Source organism: Oncorhynchus gorbuscha, unplaced genomic scaffold (assembly GCF_021184085.1).
Source record: "Oncorhynchus gorbuscha isolate QuinsamMale2020 ecotype Even-year unplaced genomic scaffold, OgorEven_v1.0 Un_scaffold_141:::fragment_3, whole genome shotgun sequence".
In the NCBI taxonomy this organism is placed as follows: Eukaryota; Metazoa; Chordata; class Actinopteri; order Salmoniformes; family Salmonidae; genus Oncorhynchus; species Oncorhynchus gorbuscha.
Window position 1 is genome coordinate 352,020 of NW_025744684.1, and position 23,826 is coordinate 375,845.

The 23,826-nt window shown below is 43.0% G+C and overlaps 1 protein-coding gene across 3 annotated transcripts; it reads right to left on the minus strand.

Moving 5' to 3' along the window:
• On the minus strand, window positions 1-22,864 carry LOC124017010 (phosphatidylinositol 4-phosphate 5-kinase type-1 alpha-like). Of its 3 annotated transcripts, none has more exons than XM_046332343.1 (17): window positions 22,620-22,864; window positions 12,413-12,447; window positions 11,876-11,959; window positions 11,525-11,655; window positions 10,718-10,835; window positions 10,384-10,536; window positions 6,767-7,066; window positions 6,445-6,680; window positions 6,249-6,332; window positions 5,746-5,794; window positions 5,544-5,628; window positions 5,285-5,455; window positions 5,002-5,134; window positions 4,832-4,897; window positions 4,638-4,731; window positions 4,487-4,538; window positions 1-2,417 (listed from the first exon to the last, which is right to left on the minus strand). In XM_046332343.1, the coding sequence occupies exons 1-16, from the start codon at window positions 22,663-22,665 to the stop codon at window positions 4,536-4,538; spliced, it is 1,788 nt and encodes a 595-aa protein (XP_046188299.1). In that variant the 5' UTR covers window positions 22,666-22,864; the 3' UTR covers window positions 1-2,417; window positions 4,487-4,535. The 3 variants fall into 3 exon arrangements, with proteins under 3 accessions (XP_046188299.1, XP_046188300.1, XP_046188301.1); XM_046332344.1 differs by having other exon boundaries at window positions 1-2,420; XM_046332345.1 differs by lacking the exons at window positions 1-2,417; window positions 22,620-22,864 and adding an exon at window positions 17,485-17,519 and having other exon boundaries at window positions 3,489-4,538.
• Window positions 22,865-23,826: the final 962 nt, after the last annotated feature.

A 23,826-nucleotide genomic window follows, 5' to 3' on the forward strand; every position in this document is an offset into this window, starting at 1 on the left:
TTTAGAAAATAAGTTTATTCTAAAATCAGAGCCAATATGAAAAACATTACATCACTGAAAGATGGTAGAAGGAACAGGCAGCATGAGAAGGCATTTCCGTGACTACTATATACATATTTTATACAGGCAGAGTAAAAAAAAAAGTAATTGAAGCATAGACAGTAACCAGCAACATTGGCTCGGAGGCTGTGTGAAACATTCAACGTAGAAAAGCATGGGACATCCTTGCCCCAGAACAATGGAGAATATATCACTATCAAAATGCAACATGAAATATAAAAAGTGAAATTGTCAAACAATCCCCTCCCATATGCAATACACTACTTAAGTCTGACATTTTCTGTCAGAAGAATACATTATTATACGTACAATCATCTACGGTACATGTACAACTTATGAATCATTTCAGGCTACAAGGTCATAATACAAATACAATAAATACGATTCTTGAAACTTTAAGATGGCAGACTTGTTCATATTACATTATTTCATATGTTCTGTAGTGTCTGTGTTGCAAGTGTACCGCCCTTTGAGCACCAAAGGGTGAGGTGTCTGTTGTGCTGTGGTCCAGTCAAGTCACCAGACGCTGCAATGGGTTTAATCCAGCATCTACACAGAAGCACACAGGCTTTAAAACAACATTGTTCTGTCAGATGTTAGTTTGTAAAGTTAAGCATACGCTAAAAGTCATGATCAGCGTTCATGGAGTCAAATCCAGACCCTGTTGTCACACTAAGGCCCTTGTTATAATAAGACACAATACCATCTATTGAAAATGTGATTCAAAACATGGGAACAATGGGGCTTGGAGTGTTTTCTTTGGTGGCCAACTGTTCTCAAAAAGTACAAGACTGAACTGAGCTCTTTGAAATGATGGGGAAGCTGAGCAGGGTTCAGGGTCAAAACATTCAAAAGAGCACAACTTTTAATTGAGGGCCATGTTTGGAAATTATTTAACCAGAAATACCATATGAGCTTTTTGCAAAGACGTTGGGTTCGCGAGGAAAAGTAGACAAGAACTTGAAATGAATCAAACCATGTAGTAACTTGTGTAAATAACTCATTTGGAACCAATACCACCCCCTCTTGTGCCCTTCCTTCCTATGTGCTTTAAAATACGTATATTTATCATGCAGTACAGCTCCTCTCAAACGGTGAGCGCTGCAACTCTGTTTGAAGGGTCATTAAACTCAGATCCGTTAGGAAAACATCAAGTTAATCAAAACTCAAGATCTGAAGCATAGGTTTCAATGTAGTTTCCATATGCAGCAACTTCATCCATGTTCAAGTCCATACCATTTTGATTGCTTTTCCAATTTGTCATGACAGTTGATCCGAAAGAGCTCCACTTCCAGCCTCTAGTTTCTTCAGGGCATGGCTGTGTTCTTGTACTCCCCCATTCCCTTTAAACATCCCTATTGTCTCACGGTGCATCAATGAACATTAATCATTTCCACCAAAGGCTGATATCCCCCAGTTTGTCGGTCTGTCCATCTCTCCCTCTCTGCTTTGGACCACATGTGCACTCCCATCTACTTAGAAATGTGTCCTCACAATCAGGCCACTGTGGCCCTTTAAAATCACACTGTGTTGGTGTGAAATACAAGATCTAGCATAACCAGTAGGTAGTGATATGTATCCCTGTGTCTGAAATATCCTACTACAGGATAAATAGTATGAGCTACCACACAGCGCTTGTGTTAGTATTCTACACAATGACTGAGCAAATGGGGGGAAAATAACAAACCCATGTTTATATAAACGTTAATGTACAAGAGGTGTACTACAAAGACGCAAACAAAGTCATTCACACAATGTGGTGAGTCTCAAACTCAGTGGGATGAAGCAGCCATTTCTGTAGCCATCAGAAATCCCTTTTTGCTTATTAATGAAAGTTAGGTCAGATAAAAGTATCAAAGTGCTTGAATGACGGTGGTAGAATTACCATTGCTTGAAGAACACTTATAATCTTTGTGCACAAAACAGTCTAAATGGCTGGGTGTGAATGAATGTGATGAAATTGAACTGCCATACGAAGACAGAAAAAGGCAGGTGTAGAGTGTGCGTTAAAAGCTCGCTCTGAATTTTGATTGACTCATTCCTTTCAACCCTGCTGGTTGATCGGTCAATTTTCTTTCAAAGATACTTTTGATTGGTAGTGAGAATATAAAAACATGCTCAAACAAGAGTTTGAATGTATGTGTAACAGGACATTAAAGAAACAAAAATATGAGAGAGAGAGACACAGCTCAGCAAGACTAGCACCAGACAGACACAAAGGCCCAGATATAAAAAGCTAGTGTCAGTGTGGTCAGGTCACTGTCCTGTCCTTCTGTTACTGCTCCTCTTTGGCTCTTCTCTGGTCAACCTCCATTCGAAGGATCGTCAACTAGATTCAGCCGTGGGGTGATTTTCTTCTTCTTGAGCGGATGGTCAGGGGGCCGGAACATAATTACAAATCATTTGCAAATTGACTGCAAGAAAGCCCAAACATTAATAATATTTGACAAACAATTTCAAACCTTGCTTTCAAATCACAGATCTCTATTTTGCATAGGAATACTTTAGAACAGATTTCTTAAATTGAAATCATTTAGAGTGGATTTGCTGGTGTTTACCTTATGTCCACCAATAAAAAAATTTGCATCTGCAGGTCTCCAGTTGGGGAACCCCACTCTATTCTAAGGGTATGGAGGTGGCGGCCATTACTATGTTCTTGCTCTGGTCTCTCACTCCTAGATCAATATAGCACATGTGGTCTCATCAGAGAGGAAGATTCCAGGATAACCATGGAGACAGACAGAGCCTTCCCATCAGCCGGTAACACTGTGTATAGCAGTGGAGGCTGTTGAGGGGAGGACGGCTCATAATAATGACTGGAACAGTGCAAATGGAATGACATTAAACCATGTGTTTGATGTATTTTATACCATTCCACTCAAGATATGACCACGAGCCCGTCCTCCCTAATTAAGGTGCCAACCTCCTGTGGTGTATATCCTACCCATACTGCCCTACCAATAAAAAAGGCAGTAACTGCTCATTTGGTCAAAAATGAGTTAGTGTAACAGTATAATTTTAAACCGTCCCCTCGCCCATACCCGGGCGCGAACCAGGGACCTTCTGCACACAACGACAACATTCACCCTCGAAGCATCGTTACCCATCGCTCCACAAAAGCCGCGGCTCTTGCAGAGCAAGGGGAACTACTACTTCAAGGTCTCAGAGCAAGTGACGTAACCGATTGAAACGCTATTTAGCGCACACCGCTAACTAAGCTAGCCGTTTCACATCCGTTACACTCACCCCCCTTTTGACCTTCCTCCTTTTTTCGCAGCAACCAGTAATCCGGGTCAACAGCATCAATGTAACAGTATAATTTTAAACCGTCCCCTCGCCCATACCCGGGCGCGAACCAGGGACCTTCTGCACACAACGACAACAGTCACCCTCGAAGCATCGTTACCCATCGCTCCACAAAAGCCACGGCCCTTGCAGAGCAATGGGAACCACTACTTCAAGGTCTCAGAGCAAGTGATGTCACCGATTGAAACGCTATTTAGCGCGCACCACCGCTAACTAGCTAGCTATTTCACATCCGTTACACAAGTATCCTGCCTCGCATTGTTTTTGAGAAAATGGGGTTGATATTAGCAGTAACTCCACTAGGTAACTGTGAAACTAAGGTAAATAAAAGCCATTTTTCTCAGTTCCACACTATGAGCAGTTACTGCCGTTTTGCTTGGTAGGGCAGAATAGCTCTGGCCTGTACATTCCTGCCCCGAACTCCAGTCAGTCAGCTACTGTATACATCCATAATCTAAAAGAATAGAAGGTCTGTGTGATGAAGTCATATGTTCTGTCCACAGCAGTAAAAGTGTAGTCATAATAAAAATAATAAAAAAACACTACATATAGAGATGATTTTCCTGTCCGTCCCATCTCCTGGCTGTGTGGAGGGAGGAAGGTGTGGACAGATGTAGAATGATAACATATGAGATATTATGTTCTAAGTCACTGAAAACGGAACCCTAATACTGTCCACAAGAAGGAATGCACAAAGTAACAGAACAGAGAGTGATATAGAGCATGGTGTTCCTCCTCCACACTGTTGATACAGGGGTGTCTAAGCCCACGCCCCTCTCCCCTTCAGACTTTGTGATAGGTGGGACAGTGTATGTGGGTTTCATGACACAGAGACTCCTGTAACTTAGTTGGAGAAAGGTTTCTAGCAGCATACCCATGTGTCTGTCTGGCTGACCAAGCCTTCAGACAGCCACCACCTCCTCACACATATATACACCTCTCTCCCTCTTTGTTCCTCTCTCTGGCACCCAGTCACACTCTCCCTCACTTCACCCCCCCCCATCCCGTTCAGTCAGCCTGAAGTATGTTCCAAACCTCCCCCGGAGAAAAGGATGGATGGATCGACAGAGTGAGAATGGAGGATGCAAGACTACTCTCCCCATCTCACTCTTCCACCCACCTCCTTGGTTCCAGAATCACCTTTTCCTTAGATGACTCCAGATCAGTTGTTACTGTGGGGGACACACAGGGAGGGAGTCCAGTGAGCCATGGGAAACACCATAGTGAAGATCTTAAGAAGAGGAAGAGGAAAAGGATTGGGCCAGACTTACAAAGCAGATGTTAGTCTCTGGGACAATGTCGGATAGTGAGATGGCATCTTCATTACCCGACTGATCACCTGACGCTTCCACTTCCGCACCCATACTGAGAGACAGAGAGAGAAGACTGATAAGGGTGTGTGTGTGTGTGTGTGTGTTCACGTAAGTGGGAATACATGAATCAGTGGTGTAATTCATTTGTGTACCTGTGGGAGACACCGTGGTCTTGGTCTGTGCTTGTTACTGCTCTATGTACCTCAACCCCTACTGACCTAGAGAGAGAGCGAGAGAGGGAGGGCGAGAAACACATGAGAAATGGATGACTTGAAGAGGAGGACTGAGTTTGTGGAGGAGAGGGGATGGAGGGATGTGTTACTGTAGCAGAGGAGAGGAGGAGGTGAGTCCTGTGCTTCCTAATGAGGACGTGGAAAAGTTGGCCTCTGCATCCCCTGACCCTCCCGCCAGGGGAGGGGTCCTTGGCACCAGGTCTGGCCTGCCCGACTGCATGCCTGAACAGAAAGAGGGAGTAAAGAGGGGAAATAATGGCACAATTCCAAGTCGACCCCTAATCCCTTGTCCATACGCACTTCATGTAGCTCTGGACCACCTTGACCTCTGATCAAACATACAAACATTGATTGTGTTAACTGTTCTCTCACCACTGTCTCCCTCTGCGTCAGCCTTGTTAAAGTGTGATTGGTAGACGAGTCGGGAGTCCACCACAGACTGTCCAGCAGCGTGGGAGAGTGGGGTGGGGCCTCCCAGGGTAGGAGCTCTCCTCAGACCCCCCGGACCCCCACCACGAGACTTCTTGGATGGGGAGAGCTTCACTGAGGGGTGGGGAAAACAAAATAACGACAGCACGTTATATCATAAAAGTAGATATTGAAACAGAAGACACACACACAGCAGTCTTACATGGGATCTTCTTGAACACTGTGTTACACATGAATTGTTGGAAGCGCTCAGCGTAGAAGCCTGGTCTGTGCACCGACACTGTATCCTACAGAGGAAAAGGAATAAACCAGTTACAACCTGAAATAGGCCTGACATAAGCAGTGGCAGATCTGACACATCTTTCATAATGTACTACAGGTAATGTGTGTGTGTAGGATCTTACCCCATCATGGACGAGGGCCTTCCACGAGTGTTCCAACTTCTTGATGAACCTGAAAAACAGTCTTCGTGAACGTAGCTCAGTTGGTAAAGCATGGCGCCAGGATAGTGGGTTTGACTCCCGGGACCATCCATACGTAAAATATAAGCACGCATGACTAAGTCGCTTTGGATAAAAGCATCTGCTAAATGGTATATACAGTGAGCTCCAAAAGTATTGGGCCATTGACACATTTGTTGTTGTTTTAGCTCTGTACCCCAGCACTTGTTGGATTTAAAATGATACAATGACTATGAGGTTAAAGTGCAGACTGTCAAGCTTTGATTTGAGTGTATTTTCATCCATACCAGGTCACTGTATCATTTCAAATCCAAAATGCTGGGGTAAAACAAAAAAAATGTGTCACTTTCCCAATACTTTGAGTACTGTGTCACTATATTATCATGTGAAATTGTATGAAGTCTGTACACAAGAAAGCACACACACAAAGAAACACAAGCACCTACCTGTAGGACTGCAGAATGTCGATGATGCCGATAAAGACCAGCAACCTCTCTCCTTTAGAGTTCCTGGCTGGGATCCCGCCCATACTGAAATGACATCATATGCCACACCAACCAATCACCATCAACAAATCCTGATTTACGTGACAGTTTGCATATTTTCCCAAGGTAATATTGTGTGATGTATTGATTGACTCACTGGTCCTCAGACTCCAGGGCTCCCTTCCCGCGGGCCTCTCCCTGTATAGACTCCATGGCTGTGCAGTATAGACTTTTCTGGGCCTGGGGTCGGCGCTGGTCTGGGGTCACTGCCCCCTCTGACCCCCCACTGTCCCCCATCTGCCCCCCACCTCGCTCCCTCTCTCTACTAGCCTGCTCCAGGTTATGGATCCCCACCAGTAGACTGTAGTCCATGATTTTAAAACTCTGCAGGAGCTGGAGCACACACACAAACACATAAGAGTTACTATACAGTAGACCCAAACAGCACACACAGAACACACACACCCTCCCTCCCTCACCAGGCAGTCTCTCTGGATGGTCTTGCTAAGGGCGTTGTAGTTGTCCGTCTCCAGCAGTAGTCCATCAGGCAGGTCCTGGATGAAGTCCAGGTCTTTAAAGGTGGGAAAAGTCTTGTCCCTCTCCTTGGCTGAGGCCCGTCTCTTATAGGTGGAACCCTTCATGTCGTACTTATGGTGCATGTGGACCACACGGGGCAGCAGGTTGTTCATCACCACCAGGCGGATGTTCTTCCCTCCCGCCTGGATGCAGTACAGACCGTAAAACTTAGGGAGCAGGGTCCGTTTGTTCTGATTCAGGTTCTATAAAAGGGGGAAGAGACGGGTAGAAAGGAGAGTGAAAAAAACACACAGGCCACCACAGACAGCTAGGTATTATATAAACACTAAAACACACAGGCCACCACAGACAGCTAGGTATTATATAAACACTAAAACACACAGGCCACCACAGACAGCTAGGTATTATATAAACACTAAAACACACAGGCAACCACAGACAGCTAGGTATTATATAAACACTAAAACACACAGGCCACCACAGACAGCTAGGTATTATATAAACACTAAAACACACAGGCAACCACAGACAGCTAGGTATTATATAAACACTAAAACACACAGGCCACCACAGACAGCTAGGTATTATATAAACACTAAAACACACAGGCCACCACAGACAGCTAGGTATCATATAAACACTAAAACACACAGGCCACCACAGACAGCTAGGTATTATATAAACACTAAAACACACAGGCCACCACAGACAAGCTAGGTATTATATAAACACTAAAACACGCAGGCCACCACAGACAGCTAGGTATTATATAAACACTAAAACACACAGGCCACCACAGACAGCTAGGTATTATATAAACACTAAAACACACTGCAGAATCTCCCCCCTCCTCCTTCAGTATCTCTCCATGAAGTCACCCCCCACTCCTTCAATATCTCTCCATGAAGTCACCCCCCCCTCCTTCAATATCTCTCCATGAAGTCCCCCCTCCTTCAATATCTCTCCATGAAGCCCCCCAACTCCTACCCCGATATCTCTCCATGAAGTCCCCCTCCTCCTTCAATATCTCTCCATGAAGTCTCCCTCCTCCTCCAATCTCTCCACAAAGTCTCCCCTCCCTCCTCCTTCAATACAGTTGTTCAATACAGCTGTTGTTTACATACACTTAGGTTGGAGTCATTAAAGCTCGTTTTTCAACCACTCCACACATTTGTCTTGTTAACAAACTATAGTTCTGGCATGTCGGTTAAGACATCTACTTCGTGCATGACACAACTTTTCTAACAATTGTTAACAGAGATTATTTCACTTATAATTCACTGTATCACAATTCCAGTGGGTCAGAAGTTTACATACACTAAGTTGACTGTCTTCAAACATCTTGGAAAATTCCAGAAAATGTCATGGCTTTAGAAGCTTCTGATTGGCTAATTTACATAATTTGAGTCAATTAGAGGTGTACCTGTGGATGTATTTCAAGGCCTACCTTCAAACTCATTGCCCCTTTGCTTGACATCATGGGAAAATCAAAAGAAAATCAGCCAAGACCTCAGGAAAAAAAATTGTAGATCTCCACAAGTCTGGTTCATCCTTGGGAGCATTTTCCAAACACCTGAAGGTACCACGTTCATCTGTACAAACCATAGTACGCAAGTATAAACACCATGGGACCACACAGCCGTCATACCTTTCAGGAAGGAGATGCGTTCTGTCTCCTAGAGTTGAACGTACTTTGGTGCAAAAACTGCAAATCAATCCCAGAACAACAGCAAAGGACCTGGTGAAGATGCTGGAGGAAACAGGTAAAAAAAGGATCTATATCCACAGTAAAACGAGTCCTATATCGACATAACCTGAAAGGCCGCTCAGCAAGGAAGAAGCCACTGCTCCAAAAACCACCATAAAAAAGTCAGACTGCGGTTTGCAACTGCACACGGGAACAAAGATTTTACTTTTTGTAGAAATGTCCTCTGGTCTGATGAAACAAAAATAGAACTGTTTGGCCGTAATGACCATCGTTATGTTTGGAGGAAAAAGGGGAAGGCTTGCAAACCGAAGAACAACATCCCAACTGTGAAGCACGGGGGTGGGCAGCATGTTGTCAAATCAAATCAAATGTCATGTGATCCCCGGGACCACCCATACGTAGAATGTATGCACACATGACTGTAAGTCGCTTTGGATAAAAGCGTCTGCTAAATGGCATATATTATTATTATTATATTATTATTTGTCACATACACATGGTTAGCAGATGTTAATGCGAGTGTAGCGAAATGCTTGTGCTTCTAGTTCCGACAATGCAGTAATAACCAACAAGTAATCTAACTAACAATTCCAAAACTACTGTTTTATACACAGTGTAAGGGGATAAAGAATATGTACATAAGGATATATGAATGAGTGATGGTACAGAGCAGCATAGGCAAGATACAGTAGATGGTATCGAGTACAGTATATACATATGAGATGAGTATGTAAACAAAGTGGCATAGATAAAGTGGCTAGTGATACATGTATTACATAAGGATGCAGTCGATGATATAGAGTACAGTATATACGTATGCATATGAGATGAATAATGTAGGGTAAGTAACATTATATAAGGTGTTGTGGGGATGCTTTGCTGCAGGGGGGACTGGTGTACTTCACAAAATAGATGGCATCATGAGGTAGGAAAATTATGTGGATATATTGAAGCAACATCTCAAGACATCAGTCAGGAAGTTAAAGCTTGGTTGCAAATGGGTCTTCCAAATAGACAATGACCCCAAGCATACTTCCAAAGTTGTGGCAAAATGGTTTAAGGACAACAAAGTCAAGGTATTGGAGTGGCCATCACAAAGCCCTGACCTCCATCCTATAGAAAATCTGTGGGCAGAACTGAAAAAGCATGTGGGAGTAAGGAGGCCTTACAAACCTGACTCAGTTACGCCAGCTCTGTCAGGAGGAATAGGTCAAAATTCACTCAACTTATTGTGGGAAGCTTGTGGAAGGCTACCTGAAACATTTGACCCAAGTTAAGCAATTTAAAGGCAATGATACCAAATACTAATAGAGTGTATGTAAACTTCTGACCCACTGGGAATGTGATGAAATACAAGCTGAAATAAATCATTATCTCTACTATTATTCTGACATTTCACATTCTTAAAATAAAAAAGTGGTGATCCTAACTGACCTAAGACAGGGAATTTTTACTAAGATCAAATGTTGGGAATTGTGAAAAACTCTGTTTAAATGTATTTGGCTAAGGTGTATGTAAACTTCCAACTTCAACTGTATCTGTCCATGAAGTCTCCCCACACCTCCTTCAATATCTCTCCATGAAGTCTCCCCCCTCCTCCTTCAATGTATCTCCATGAAGTCTCCCCCTCCTCCTTCAATATCTCTCCATGAAGTCTCCCCCCTCCTCCTTCAATGTATCTCCATGAAGTCTCCCCCCTCCTCCTTCAATGTATCTCCATGAAGTCTCCCCCCTCCTCCTTCAATGTATCTCCATGAAGTCTCCCCCTCCACCTTCAATATCTCTCCATGAAGTCTCCCCCCTCCTCCTTCAATGTATCTCCATGAAGTCCCCACCCCTTCAATATCTCACCATAAAGTATCCTGGTAGTAGCTTCTGGAGAAACTCAGCCTCTTTGTGCTGCACTGTCTTGATAATGAACTCATCATCACTGGACACGTAGAAGAGAGAGCCGCTGGCGCCGGAGTTAGACAGCTCTATCAGGCCATCGTTACACAGAGAGTACTGTAGGAGAGGAGTTAGGTAGCATCCTGACCACAGAACTACAACCAATCAACCATAGAGAACTACAACCAGACACAACCAATCAACCATAGAGAACTACAACCAGACACAATCAATCAACAATAGAGAACTACAACCAATCAAACAGATTCAATTGAGTACATTTTTGTAGTCTACTGACCAGGTAGTCGTCTGGCCGGATGCCAAAGAGTTCTCTGAAGTAGCGGAAGGCGATGGGGGCGTAGGTCTTAAACCTGAAATCACTGTAGTGGTGGGCAGGGGTCAGGTTACTGCCCTCACTGAGACAGAGAGAAGGGTGTTAATGAGTGCTGAATACAGGAAGACTTCTCTCAAGCATAAATGCAAGATGGGCACAGACCAGTGGTGTAGCACAGTTCAGGAGAATTATTATTATTAATTTTTTTACAGATTTTGCCATGAAGCTGAGAGAACATGTTTCATTTTTCTTAGCTAATCTCATGCTGTTTTACAGATTTTGCCATGAAGCTGAGAGAACATGTTTCATTTTTCTTAGCTAATCTCATGCTGTTTTACAGATTTTGCCATGAAGCTGAGAGAACATGTTTCATTTTTCTTAGCTAATCTCATGCTGTTTTACAGATTTTGCCATGAAGCTGAGAGAACATGTTTCATTTTTCTTAGCTAATCTCATGCTGTTTTACAGATTTTGCCATGAAGCTGAGAGAACATGTTTCATTTTTCTTAGCTAATCTCATGCTGTTTTACAGATTTTGCCATGAGGCTGAGAGAACGTGTTTCAGTTTTAAAGCCAATTTCCTGTAATTATAAACATTTTCTTCATGGTTTATGACATGTTCATATAGTATCTGGGGGCCCGACTTATATTTTTGGGGGTGTCGGGGGGCCCCCATACCTCATGCGGGTGCTCAGGGGTTGTGTGCTACACCAGTGACACAGACACACAAAGAGAGACACAGACACACAAAGAGACACACACACGTCTAACCTGGGGAAGAAGATGCTCTCGACCACCACAAAGTCCTGCATGAGAACATCCCTCTCAGCCTTCTGACTCAGGCTGCCCACAGTGTGAGTGATGCCCAGCTGAATTGCTCCTTTCAGGGCTGACGACGTAGTCTGGAGGGGGAAGTGGAAGCTTGGCTTGTCAAGAGAGATTGATAAATTCATTGTGTCTGAGGAATTCTCATGTTATAATTAATCTATGACTCTCAAATGCTTGTGTACATTCCATTCTGCGAGTCATCATTGGCTGTGGACGAGGAAGGGTTTCAGGCTACGGGTAATGTTAGCACACATGTGGTGTGTGTGTGTGTGTGTGTGTTGACCCCATGCTGACCTTCTTATAGGTGGTCTCTCCAGTGTTCGTCTCAACTCCTCTGTGTCCAATGGTCTTCTTCATACTCTGACTGGATCCAGGAATCTGAGACACAGAGAGAGAGAGACAGGATGAAAGAGAGAGAGAGGAGAGAAAGATGGAAGAGAGGATGGGAAGAAATAAAAGGTATTAAGAAACTAAAGAAATGCACTGTAGAGTTGTGTGTTTGACTCCATTAAAACAAGTTTCAGCGTCACCCTGTTCTCTCCATTGTTTGGTTTTATGACACACAGCTTAAAGGTAAACATCAGCCATTGACACACAGAAACCATCAAAACCAGTTCCCCCTCCCTTTCCACATATCCTGTGTCCTCTCCCTAGACAGAGAGGTGATACACAACACATCTTCACCAGGGTCTATAAATGTTGGGTAAATACACACGCTGTTCCCTAAACCTAAAGGTATTGGAAAACACAGTTTCATCAACAGTGCTCCAGCATTATCAGCAGAGTGCTGTAATTAGTGGTTTTGTGAGTCAGGGATGGTGTCTGTCTTACCTCTGGAGATGCCATTTTCCGAGACGCACTGGACCCTTGAGAGGAGAGAGAAAAAAGGAAAACATATTAGAGAGTTTAGTGATGGGCCTATTTTTGTTAGGCTCCTCCATGTTCCATGCGCAACTCAGTCCTCTTAGAATCTAATAGTTAACGACAGAACTTAGCTAATATCACAGAGTCATGCTAGACAGCTGTAGTGATGAACTTGTCATATAGTATAGTAGTTTATGGAGGAAGGAACCTGCATTAAAGTGTCTGATCGGGTTGTGTGATGTCTGGAATGACACAGTCTCCCATCCAAACATCGTTGATATACATTACGTACGGAGCGGTCAAATGGCGGGAAGAACGCAATATAAAAGACACATTGGTTATACCAGAACTGTGATTTGGGGCATGTCTTCATTGTTCTTATTCAAATTGTTACAAAAGCCACAAACAAGTTCATTAAATCATTGTTCAAAACCAGACTTATTATTTCTACCTTGTTCTTGGCTACAGAAGGATTTTCAAACTGGAAGGTGTATTATTCTCTTGTCCATAAAAAGACTCAGATATCAGTTATATTAGTAGACCTTTTAAAACAAATATAAAGGCCGTATCCAGTGTATTGTTATTTCATCTTGATCATCTGGAAAAGCACATGTGACATTCAAAAAGTGGATTTCTTCCATTAGGCTACTTTCAGTCAGTTTCAAAAAGTGGATTTCACTTAGTAACTATAGTGTAGCCTGCCAATGCAAAATCAGAAAAATAACTATGGCTGACTTTTAGTGGAGGGAAAAGCACGTCTTCGCCTGTTTGGCAGTTTTTCGCTCAATTTCAGGCCATATGACAAAGGTGAGCCAGCAGACCTTACCCAAGGCACTTGCAGAATATGCTAAAAGATTATCAGGGCAAAGGATGGAGAGACTACAAACCTCAGTCCTCCTGCTGAGTTCGATACTCTGGGGGTGAACATGCTGGTGTTCCTTGTTACAAATGATCATTTGTTTTATCGGATTGTATATTTAGGATTTTTAGCCTAAGGATAATAGGCCTATTCGTTATAAGCCTAAACCAATGTTCATTCAAGTGTTATAAAGAATGTTAAAGGCTAAATAATAATTGACTTAATCTGACTGATGTTGACTATTATATAAATGCACAATTTGTCAACTATTCAAAAGAAAGTAGTTTGCGAGACAACTCCGACAGACTCATCATTCATTTATTTTTTGTTCCCACTTATTGAAAGTGCTGCTGCAGGAGCTTATACCCGATTGTCCGTTGCACAATTCAATGACATTAATAAACACTTTGACAATATTAGTTTAAATTGTCAAAGTAACGTTTACTGCAAGTTATTGACAGTAGCCTATGTGTAGGCCTATATTATTGGCTGTTTGGTTTGCAAAGAGGGATTTAACGGCACAATGTATTTTTCATGCTCTCCGCTCTTTCTACATTGTTCTCTTTCATTATGTTAATAATCCAACTACCACATGTATTGAAAGTGTAGGCTACGGCAATTAGGGTGTAGACCATTTGGCATGCCGCCCTGCTGTGTGCTCACTGCACTGTTGTGAGCCAAGACTCCAGCGGTGTAGTCAAATTCAAATATGTTCAACTGTCGTTTGACATCGAGATGTCATCATCAACGATACAATCGTACAATCGCCCAAATCTAGTGTCTGACCGAATTGCTTCATTGCAGTCTTTCCACTCCATGCACAAAACCTAATAAACTTCAGCGTAATTTTGACTTGAGAAGAAATTTGCAACAGTAAATGCTTGACAACCACGAGTTAATTACAAAAACAGCCATCAACCATGTAATTTTCCACAGATGCCGAGCCATGTTTAGACCTACACAGCCACAGGAATGGATAGGCCTAGGCTAACTGCTGCTCCCATTCACATTGTGCTCTAGATTTACACCACTTTTCCCTCTAATGCTGCTTCCATGTCAGCCTGCCCTGGATGCTGTTGTGGTTGGGCCTTTGCCTCAAGCCTAAAACAATCCTGGAACCCTTGTACTTCAGTCACTGCTCAGGATGCATTGCATTTGTATGACGTTTTTCACTAAATTCTAAAACACCAAATGTTGTAGCTTGTAGTTACAACTACCCTTACTGACTGCCTATCTGTTACTTAGTGCCTCTCCATCTCCAGACAGTATAGTATTACAGCAGACATTCCCTCTCAGACTGTCTACCACAGAGCAGATACTGTGAGAGGGAGCATAGAGCAGCGGAAGGGCAACAAGTTAAATCTCACACACTCACACAGAAATACAGAGCAATGAGTGGACATAGCCTGGTATTAGGTTTAATGGGGAACACCGGATACAGGGAAAGATCAGGATGGTCGGAGGAAATTACGAGAACTCTTGGCATCGACACAGGGACATACGCCAGTCTCTGCAAAACATAACCCGTCTGATACTGTGTCTAGACCACTGGGTCCGCTACCACAGGCCTCTGCAAAACATAACCCCAGTCTGATACTGTGTCTAGACCCCTGGGTCCTCTACCACAGGCCTCTGTAAAACATAACCCCAGTCTGATACTGTGTCTTGACCACTGGGTCTTCTATCACAGGTCTCTGGCAGACATAACCCCAGTCTGATACTGTGTCTAGACCACTGGGTCCTCTATCACAGGTCTCTGGCAGACATAGCCCCAGTCTGATACTCTGTCTAGACCACTGGGTCCTCTATCACAGGTCTCTGGCAGACATAGCCCCAGTCTGATACTCTGTCTAGACCACTGGGTCCTCTATCACAGGTCTCTGGCAGACATAACCCCAGTCTGATACTGTGTCTAGACCACTGGGTCCTCTACCACAGGTCTCTGGCAGACATAACCCCAGTCTGATACTGTGTCTAGGTCCTCTACAACAGGCCTCTGTAAAACATAACCCCAGTCTGATACTGTGTCTAGACCACTGGGTCCTCTATCACAGGTCTCTGGCAGACATAACCCCAGTCTGATACTGTGTCTAGACCACTGGGTCCTCTATCACAGGTCTCTGGCAGACATAACCCCAGTCTGATACTGTGTCTAGACCACTGGGTCCTCTACCACAGGTCTCTGGCAGACAAAACCCCAGTCTGATACTGTGTCTAGACCACTGGGTCCTCTATCACAGGTCTCTGGCAGACATAACCCCAGTTTGATACTGTGTCTAGACCACTGGGTCCTCTATCACAGGTCTCTGGCAGACATAACCCCAGTCTGATACTGTGTCTAGACCACTGGGTCCTCTACCACAGGTCTCTGGCAGACATAACCCCAGTCTGATACTGTGTCTAGACCACTGGGTCCTCTATCACAGGTCTCTGGCAGACATAACCCCAGTTTGATACTGTGTCTAGACCACTGGGTCCTCTATCACAGGTCTCTGGCAGACATAACCCCAGTCTGATACTGTGTCTAGACCACTGGGTCCTCTATCACAGGTCTCTGGCAGACATAACCCCAGTTTGATACTGTGTCTAGACCACTGGGTCCTCTACCACAGGTCTCTGGCAGACATAACCCCAGTTTGATACTGTGTCTAGACCACTGGGTCCTCTACCACGGGTCTCTGGCAGACATAACCCCAGTCTGATACTGTGTCTAGACCACTGGGTCCTCTATCACAGGTCTCTGGCAGACATAACCCCAGTCTGATACCGTGTCTAGACCACTGGGTCCTCTACCACGGGTCTCTGGCAGACATAACCCCAGTCTGATACTGTGTCTAGACCACTGGGTCCTCTATCACAGGTCTCTGGCAGACATAACCCCAGTCTGATACTGTGTCTAGACCACTGGGTCCTCTATCACAGGTCTCTGGCAGACATAACCCCAGTCTGATACTGTGTCTAGACCACTGGGTCCTCTACCACAGGTCTCTGGCAGACATAACCCCAGTCTGATACTGTGTCTAGACCACTGGGTCCTCTACCACGGGTCTCTGGCAGACATAACCCCAGTCTGATACTGTGTCTAGACCACTGGGTCCTCTATCACAGGTCTCTGGCAGACATAACCCCAGTCTGATACCGTGTCTAGACCACTGGGTCCCCTATCACAGACAATGACTAAACTTTTTCCATCACCCAAACTAAGCTTGGGACTTTCCCTGTGACTCACCAAGTTGCCATCTTCCTTTTTGGTAGGGATGTGCTCATTATCAATCCTCTCTAAGAATAAATTTGACCCTGCAGACCCCAGGCCCAGCCCCAATTTTATCCAGCCCAAGAGATAACATCCAATAGCCTATTATAAAACATTGTCAATTTGTGCTACAAACATGCCAACATAGAGAAACACAGCAAACACGTGTGTGAAAAATCTAGAGGCAAAATATGTCTGGTATTTTCTCAATGTTATCACATCGTCATGACAATGCTTGAAATATGTGCTCCTCACAAAAGGATTTGCCATTTAAAATTGTGTGCGTGTGTGAGATTCGCCTTCTCACCCACTCCATGAGAACTTCAGGCCTGTAACCAATAGCAACTGCTATTTCTGAGTTTCAACATGTGTTGAAATATTACAATATTACAACCAGTTGGCAAAAAACTTGTCTGCTGTTATTGTAATAGTGTGGGCAGGTCAGAGTTATGTTGAGGACAGTGAGAGGCAAGAGGAGGGAGACCTACCGAAAATATATCATGGAAAGGTGGCGTACTGATAGCGAAACAGGAAACAGCCTAACGGCTACTTGTCTGTGACATTAGGCTAGGCCTATTCAAATTGTGAGATGGATGAAATCAATCAATTAAACCAATCCACATTACTTGAGCAAACACCACAAGGATTAGTTCTTTCAGGGAGTGGAGAGGCACTGTGTCTTGCTAAACCATGTTGTAGCCATTTCACTGCAAAATGCATTGCACACACAATAGAAAGCAAACACGAACAATAGAAAACAACCATTAACAGCCTGTATTTGGTCCACTCGTCCTTTGCTTGCTCTCATCTTGCTCAAATGCCACAAGGTCCTGTAATGCAATGTCTGTAAGAGGCACTCACAGGAACGAAGCACACGCTCAGCCACTCTCTCACACACAAACACACACTGCAACACCATGCAGGTACCTCTCTGCAAGGCTCTCCTCCAGAACTGAGTCCTAATGTCTATGGAAGAAGATACAAAACAACTACAACCAGTTACACATGAACAAGGCATGCATGCAACCGAATTAGGCCTCAATCACATTGCTCGCCTATAAATTAGCCTAAATGGACCACATGCTACAGAGTCGATCAAGATTTTTCAATGCCGATACCGATTATTGGAGGACCAAAAAGGGCGATACCGATTAATCGGCTGATTTTTTCATTTTTTATTTGTAATAATGACAACTACAACAATACTGAATCAACACTTTTATTTTAACTTAATATATTAAATCAATTTAGCCTAAAATAAATAACGAAACATGTTCAATTTGGTTTAAATAATGCAAAAACAAAGTGTTGGAGAAGAAAGTGAACGTGCAATATGTGCCATGTAAGAAAGCTAACATTTAAGTTCCTTGCTCAGAACATGAGAACATATGAAAGCTGGTGGTTCCTTTCAACATGAGTCTTCAATATCCCCAGGTAAGAAGTTTTAGGTTGTAGTTATTATAGGACTATTTCCCTCTATACCATTCGTATTTCATTAACATTTGACTAATGAATGTTCTTATAGGCACTTTAGTATTGCCAATGTAACAGTATAGCTTTCGTCCCTCTCGTTGCTCCTCCCTGGGCTCGAACCAGGTACACAATGACAAAAGCCACCCTCGAAGCAGCGTTACCCATGCAGAGCAAGGGAAATAACCACTCCAAGGCTCAGAGCGAGTGACGTTTGAAATGCTATTAGCGCACGCTAACTAGCTAGCCATTTCACTTCGGTTACACCAGCCTCATCTTGGGAGTTGATAGGCTTTAAGTCATAAACAACGCAATGCTTGACACACAACAAAGAACTGCTGGCAAAACGCAAAGAAAGTGCTGTTTGAATGAATGTTTACGCTCCTGCTTCTCCCTACCACCGCTCAGTTAGATACTTGTATGCTTGTATGCTCAGTCAGATTATACGCAACGCAGGACACGCTAGATAATATCTAGTGATATCATCAACCATGTGTAGTTAACTAGTGATTATGATTGATTGATTGCTTTTATAAGTTTAATGCTAGCTGGCAACTTACATTGGCTTACAGCATTTGCGTAACAGGCAGTCAGTCTCCTTGTAGAGTGCAACAAGAGAGAGGCAGGTCGTTATAGCGTTGGACTAGTTAACTGTAAGGTTGCAAGATTGGATCCCCCGAGCTGACAAGGTGAAAATCTGTCATTCTGCCCCTGAACGAGGCAGTTAACCCACTGTTCCTAGTCCGTCATTGAAAATAAAAATGTGTTCTTAACTGACTTGCCTAGTTAAACAAAGATTAAATAAAGGTGTAAAAAAATAATAATTAAAACCTGCCAAATCGGTGCCCAAAAATACCGATTTCCGATTGTTATGAAAACTTGAAATCGGCCCGAATTAATCGGCCATTCCGATTAATAGGTCGACCTCTACTACAGAGATCTAGAAACAAGCAGGGCTTCATTTAAGAAAAGCTTGTTTTTACAATAGGATTTCAATAACATCCTAGTTCGACATTGTGTTGAAACATTTCCACAGTTACAATGAGGGTGCGTGCACACTAAACATATCTCCCAGTGCCAGCGCAGTTCAGTTCAAAACACATGTTGGCTGTTTGCCTGCTAGCAGCCTGTACTGTAGCCTGCATGTAGAGCAATTATATGGGACACTCCCCTATTTTTGTCTGACAGAGTAGAGTAAATGTGCTGGTTATTGGCATAATTTATGAACTTATACAGTACCAGTCAAAAGTATGGACACCTACTCATTCCAGGGTTTTTATTTGTATTTTTTCAACATTGTAGAATAATAGTGAAGACATCAAAACTATGATATAACACATATGGAATCATGTAGTAACCAAAAAAGCTAAACAAATCAAAATATTTCAGATTTGAGATTCTTCAAAGTAGCCACCTTTGCATTGATGACAACTTTGGCACTATTGGCATTCTTTCAACCAGCTTCATGAGGTAGTCACCTGGAATGCAATTAAATTAGCAGGTCTGCCTTGTTAAAAGTTCATTTGTGGAATTTCTTTCCTTCTTAATGCATTTGAGCCAAATCAGTTTCTTCAAGTGCAGTCACAAAAACTATCAAGCACTATGATGAAACTGGCTCTCATGAGGACCACCACAGGAAAGGAAGACCCAGAGTTATCCCTGCTGCAGAGGATTTTTATTTTACCTTTGTTTAACTAGGCAAGTCAGTTAAGAACAAATTCTTATTTACAATGACGGCCTAAGAACAGCGGGTTCTGGGGCAGGACGACAGATTTTTACCTCGTCAGCTCGGTGATTCGATCTAGCAACCTTCCAGTTACTGGCCCAGCGCTCTAACCACTAGGCTCCCTACCGACCCCCCAACATAAGCTCAAGTTCAGGATAAGTACATTAGTTACCAGCCTCAGAAATTGCAGCCCAAATAAATGCTCCACAGAGTTCAAGTAACAGACATCTCAATATCAACGGTTCAGCGGACAATTCAGCGTGAATCAGGCCTTCATGGTTGAATTGCTGCAAACAAATCACTACTACAAGGACACCAATAAGAAGAAGAGACTTGCTTGAGCCAAGAAAAACAACCAGTGGACATTAGACCGGTAGAAATCTGTCCTTCGGTCTGATGAGTCCAAATGTGAAATGTTTGGTTCCAACCGACATGTCTTTGTGAGACGCAGAGTAGGTGAATGGATGATCTCTGCATATGTGGATCCCACCGTGAAGCATGGGAGAGGTGTGATGGTGCTTTGCTGGTGACACTCAGTGATTTATTCAGAATACAAGGCACACCTTACCAGAAAGGCAACCACAGCATTATGCAGCGATACGCCATCACATCTGGTTTGGCTTAGTGGGACTATCATTTGTTTTTCAACAGAACAATTACCCAAAACACACCTCCAGGCAGTGTAAGGGCTATTTGACCAAGGAGAGTGATGGAGTGCTGCATCAGATGTCCTGGCCTCCAAAATCAGCCGACCTCAACCCAATTGAGATGGTTTGGGATGAGTTGGACCATAGGGTGAAGGAAAAGCAGCCAAAAAGTGCTCTGCATATGTGGGTACTCCTTCAAAAAAACATTCCTCATGAAGCTGGTTGAGAGAATGCCAAGAGTGTGCAAAGCTGTCATCAATGCAAAGGGTGGCTAATTTGAAGAATCTCAAATATAAAATATATTTTGATTTGTTTAACACTTTGTTGGTTACTACATGATTCCATATGTGTTACTTCATCGTTTTGATGTCTTCACTATTATTCTACAATGTTGAAAATTGTAAAAAAAAAATATACATATAAAAAAAAACCTGCAATGAATATGTGTCCAAACTTTTGACTGGTACTGTATATAGTGAGAACACCCTGTATCATTTGTATGTGTAAGTTCATTGGCCTAGTTCGCAGTCCTGTCAGACTTAGATCCCCATAAAGCAATCAGGCTCATTATTGCGGGACCAAAACAGACCTGTCTATTCTCATGACCTGACTCAAACTGGCTAGCTACTACAGTACCAAGGGAAGATCAACTGTAACAAACACCGTAGTCAAGCTGATAAGAGCCTGTACGATAACAGGCTTAGAAAAGTGGAGAACACTCTTCTGTCCTGACCCAGCATCACTGTTCACATCATAACCTCTGATATCAACTGATTCTGAACAAGTGAATAATGTGACCACAACCAAAAACCAAATCAGTCAGTTCTAGACCTGTGGAAATAAACCAAACATTTTCAACATTGATCACTTATCGCAGGCATTTAGCTGGTATCATTCATTTCGATCCATAGCCTATACTAGAAAAATGTGAAGTTTGAAAGGAAATAAATTGGCTAATTTGGGCGATTGTTAATGGGACAATTGATAACTACAACCATCAAACCAGTAGTAGTATAAAGGATGATTTTTTTTTAACTGTGGAGAACATTAATGTTATAAACGTATCGTTCTCGCATCAATTCGGGCAATTTAACGCGATTTGGATTTATCTCCCAGCTCTAGTCAGGACTCCCTGTGAATTCCTCTTCCTCTCGGTGACTTCCAGTGAAGTTCTCTGTAAATGTGCTGGAATGGTAGAGCAGGAGGCTCTTCTTCAACCACATAGACCTACATTACTCAGATTATTGTTTATTCTCAGGTAGCCGTTGTGGCAGGTAGCATAGTGGTTAGAGCGTTGGGCTAGTAACTGGAAGATAGAAATCTGTAGTTCTGCCCCTGAACAAGGCAGTTAACCCACTGTTCCTAGGCCGTCATTGTAAATACAAATTTGATCTTAACTGACTTGCCTAGTTAATATTATTATTTTTAAATATCCCATGGAAGCGAAATCTGTATCCATTCCACCCTAAACTAACGTTACTTAGCCTAATTGATTAGTGACTGCCTGATTTTGTCAGGAGTCCAAAAGCTGTAGAACAACATTACCGTGTCAATAACATGACATGACATGACCACCATATTCTATCCACGAAAACAATTGTGCTGGCATTACAAGTAAATATTCAACACACACCTAGTTAGTTAGCCAACATTTGGCTGGCCTTGGTTTGCTCAGTTGGCTAGTTAGCCGGCTAACATCAATTAACAGGTGTTTCGTCCTACTACGAGATGCGGCAAATATTACAAAATATCAACAAAGACCCACTGGTTTCGAGTATGGCAAATAGTTAACAGAGGCAGTAAATTAGCCAACTACTGTAGTTAGTTAACATTGCTGGAGTTCGAGAATTTGCCCCATTCAGGGTGAGCCAACATTAACTACATCTGATTGAAAATAGCCGCACACCCGAAAATGTGGTTATCCCATCCCAAGCCCTTAATACAAACACTATAAAGTACATGACCCAATTTCAAGCGTGTAACGTTAGATGCCTAGCTAGTTATAACGCAAACCATCCGATCCGTTTGTTGATGTTAGCAAACTAGCTAACAGCAACTGTGATAACGTTAGCTAGCTCAGACAGGAGAAATGAAGTCAGTTGAATTCAGACAAAATGACCATATTCAGCTACAGGCTGTGCTGACTCTGTAGCTACGTTATTAGATTGCATTTCCGTGCAAACTACTTCACGGAGACCTAAATTAGTTATTATGGATACCTGTCGGAGCAGTCAATCCCGAATCAACTGGAACGGCGGTCGCCATTTTGGATTGGCCGGTATCGGAACAGATAGAACAAATCGTTGGTATGGGTATCCACCTAGCTAGTAGATGGCCAGCGGCAAAGTCAAAATGGGCTATTTCGTAAAAATATATGAAATCCAAAATGTGCTATTTGGTCTTAATTTGGGGTTAAGGTTAGACATACAGTCAGCAGTGTGGTTCTGGTTAGATTTAAAATAAAAATGTAAGAAGATAAATTGTAGAAATAGGCTGGTTTATGACTTTGTGTATCTCCCTTGGACCGTTTCGTACATAAAACATTCAAAATAAGGCTGCTAAGACATCGATTTAATGGCGAGGAGGCGGAGGGGGGGACAGAGAATATGCATATTTTCTTTATGAAACACCATTTTCCACCACCATAAGAGTTGCTAATGCTAGTTCCTGATGTTGCGCTCTTCGATGACGTTTAACGGCGGTTTGCATCCAAAAAACTTGCATTACCGCCACCTACTAGACTGGAGTACAACTCCCTTGTACTTTGCTTGAAAAAATAAACAAATATCCTACCATTAAAACTACAAAAAAAATGAAAAATTACCCTACTCCACTATTTAAATCTATTTAGTCCTACCTCAGGCCAACAACCTTAACACATCCTGTAATTCTTCTGTCAAGCCCACCATCCCTGCAGTACAGTTGATAACCATTGCTATAAATGCCCAAAATCCAATCTTCCAGAAACATATATTACTTGTTGGCATATCCCTCTGCACTGGTACAGATCTACAACTCACACCACTCCTATCAGGATCCCTCCCCTTGACCTATCTTACTCTACTTTCTTCAATGCCTCAATATATGGCAACTTCTAACCCTGGAAACCTCAACCTGCCTCTCTTGCACTGGACATTTTTGATCCTCAGCCCCATCGGCACCCCTACAACTAACACATACCACTACCTTCCCCAATGCTACACATTCCTTTGTCTCATGCCCTTCTGCACACTTCTCACAACTAGGAATCTCCCTCCAACACACTGCTGCCACATGCCCAAAAGCTTGACACCTGTAACAACGTAATGTATTTGGCACAAAGTATTGTACACTATAACTTAAAAATCCTCACATCACTTTATTGGGCAAAGACTCAACATCAAAACTCAAAAGAACAGACAATGACTGTTTCACCACGTTGTCTGC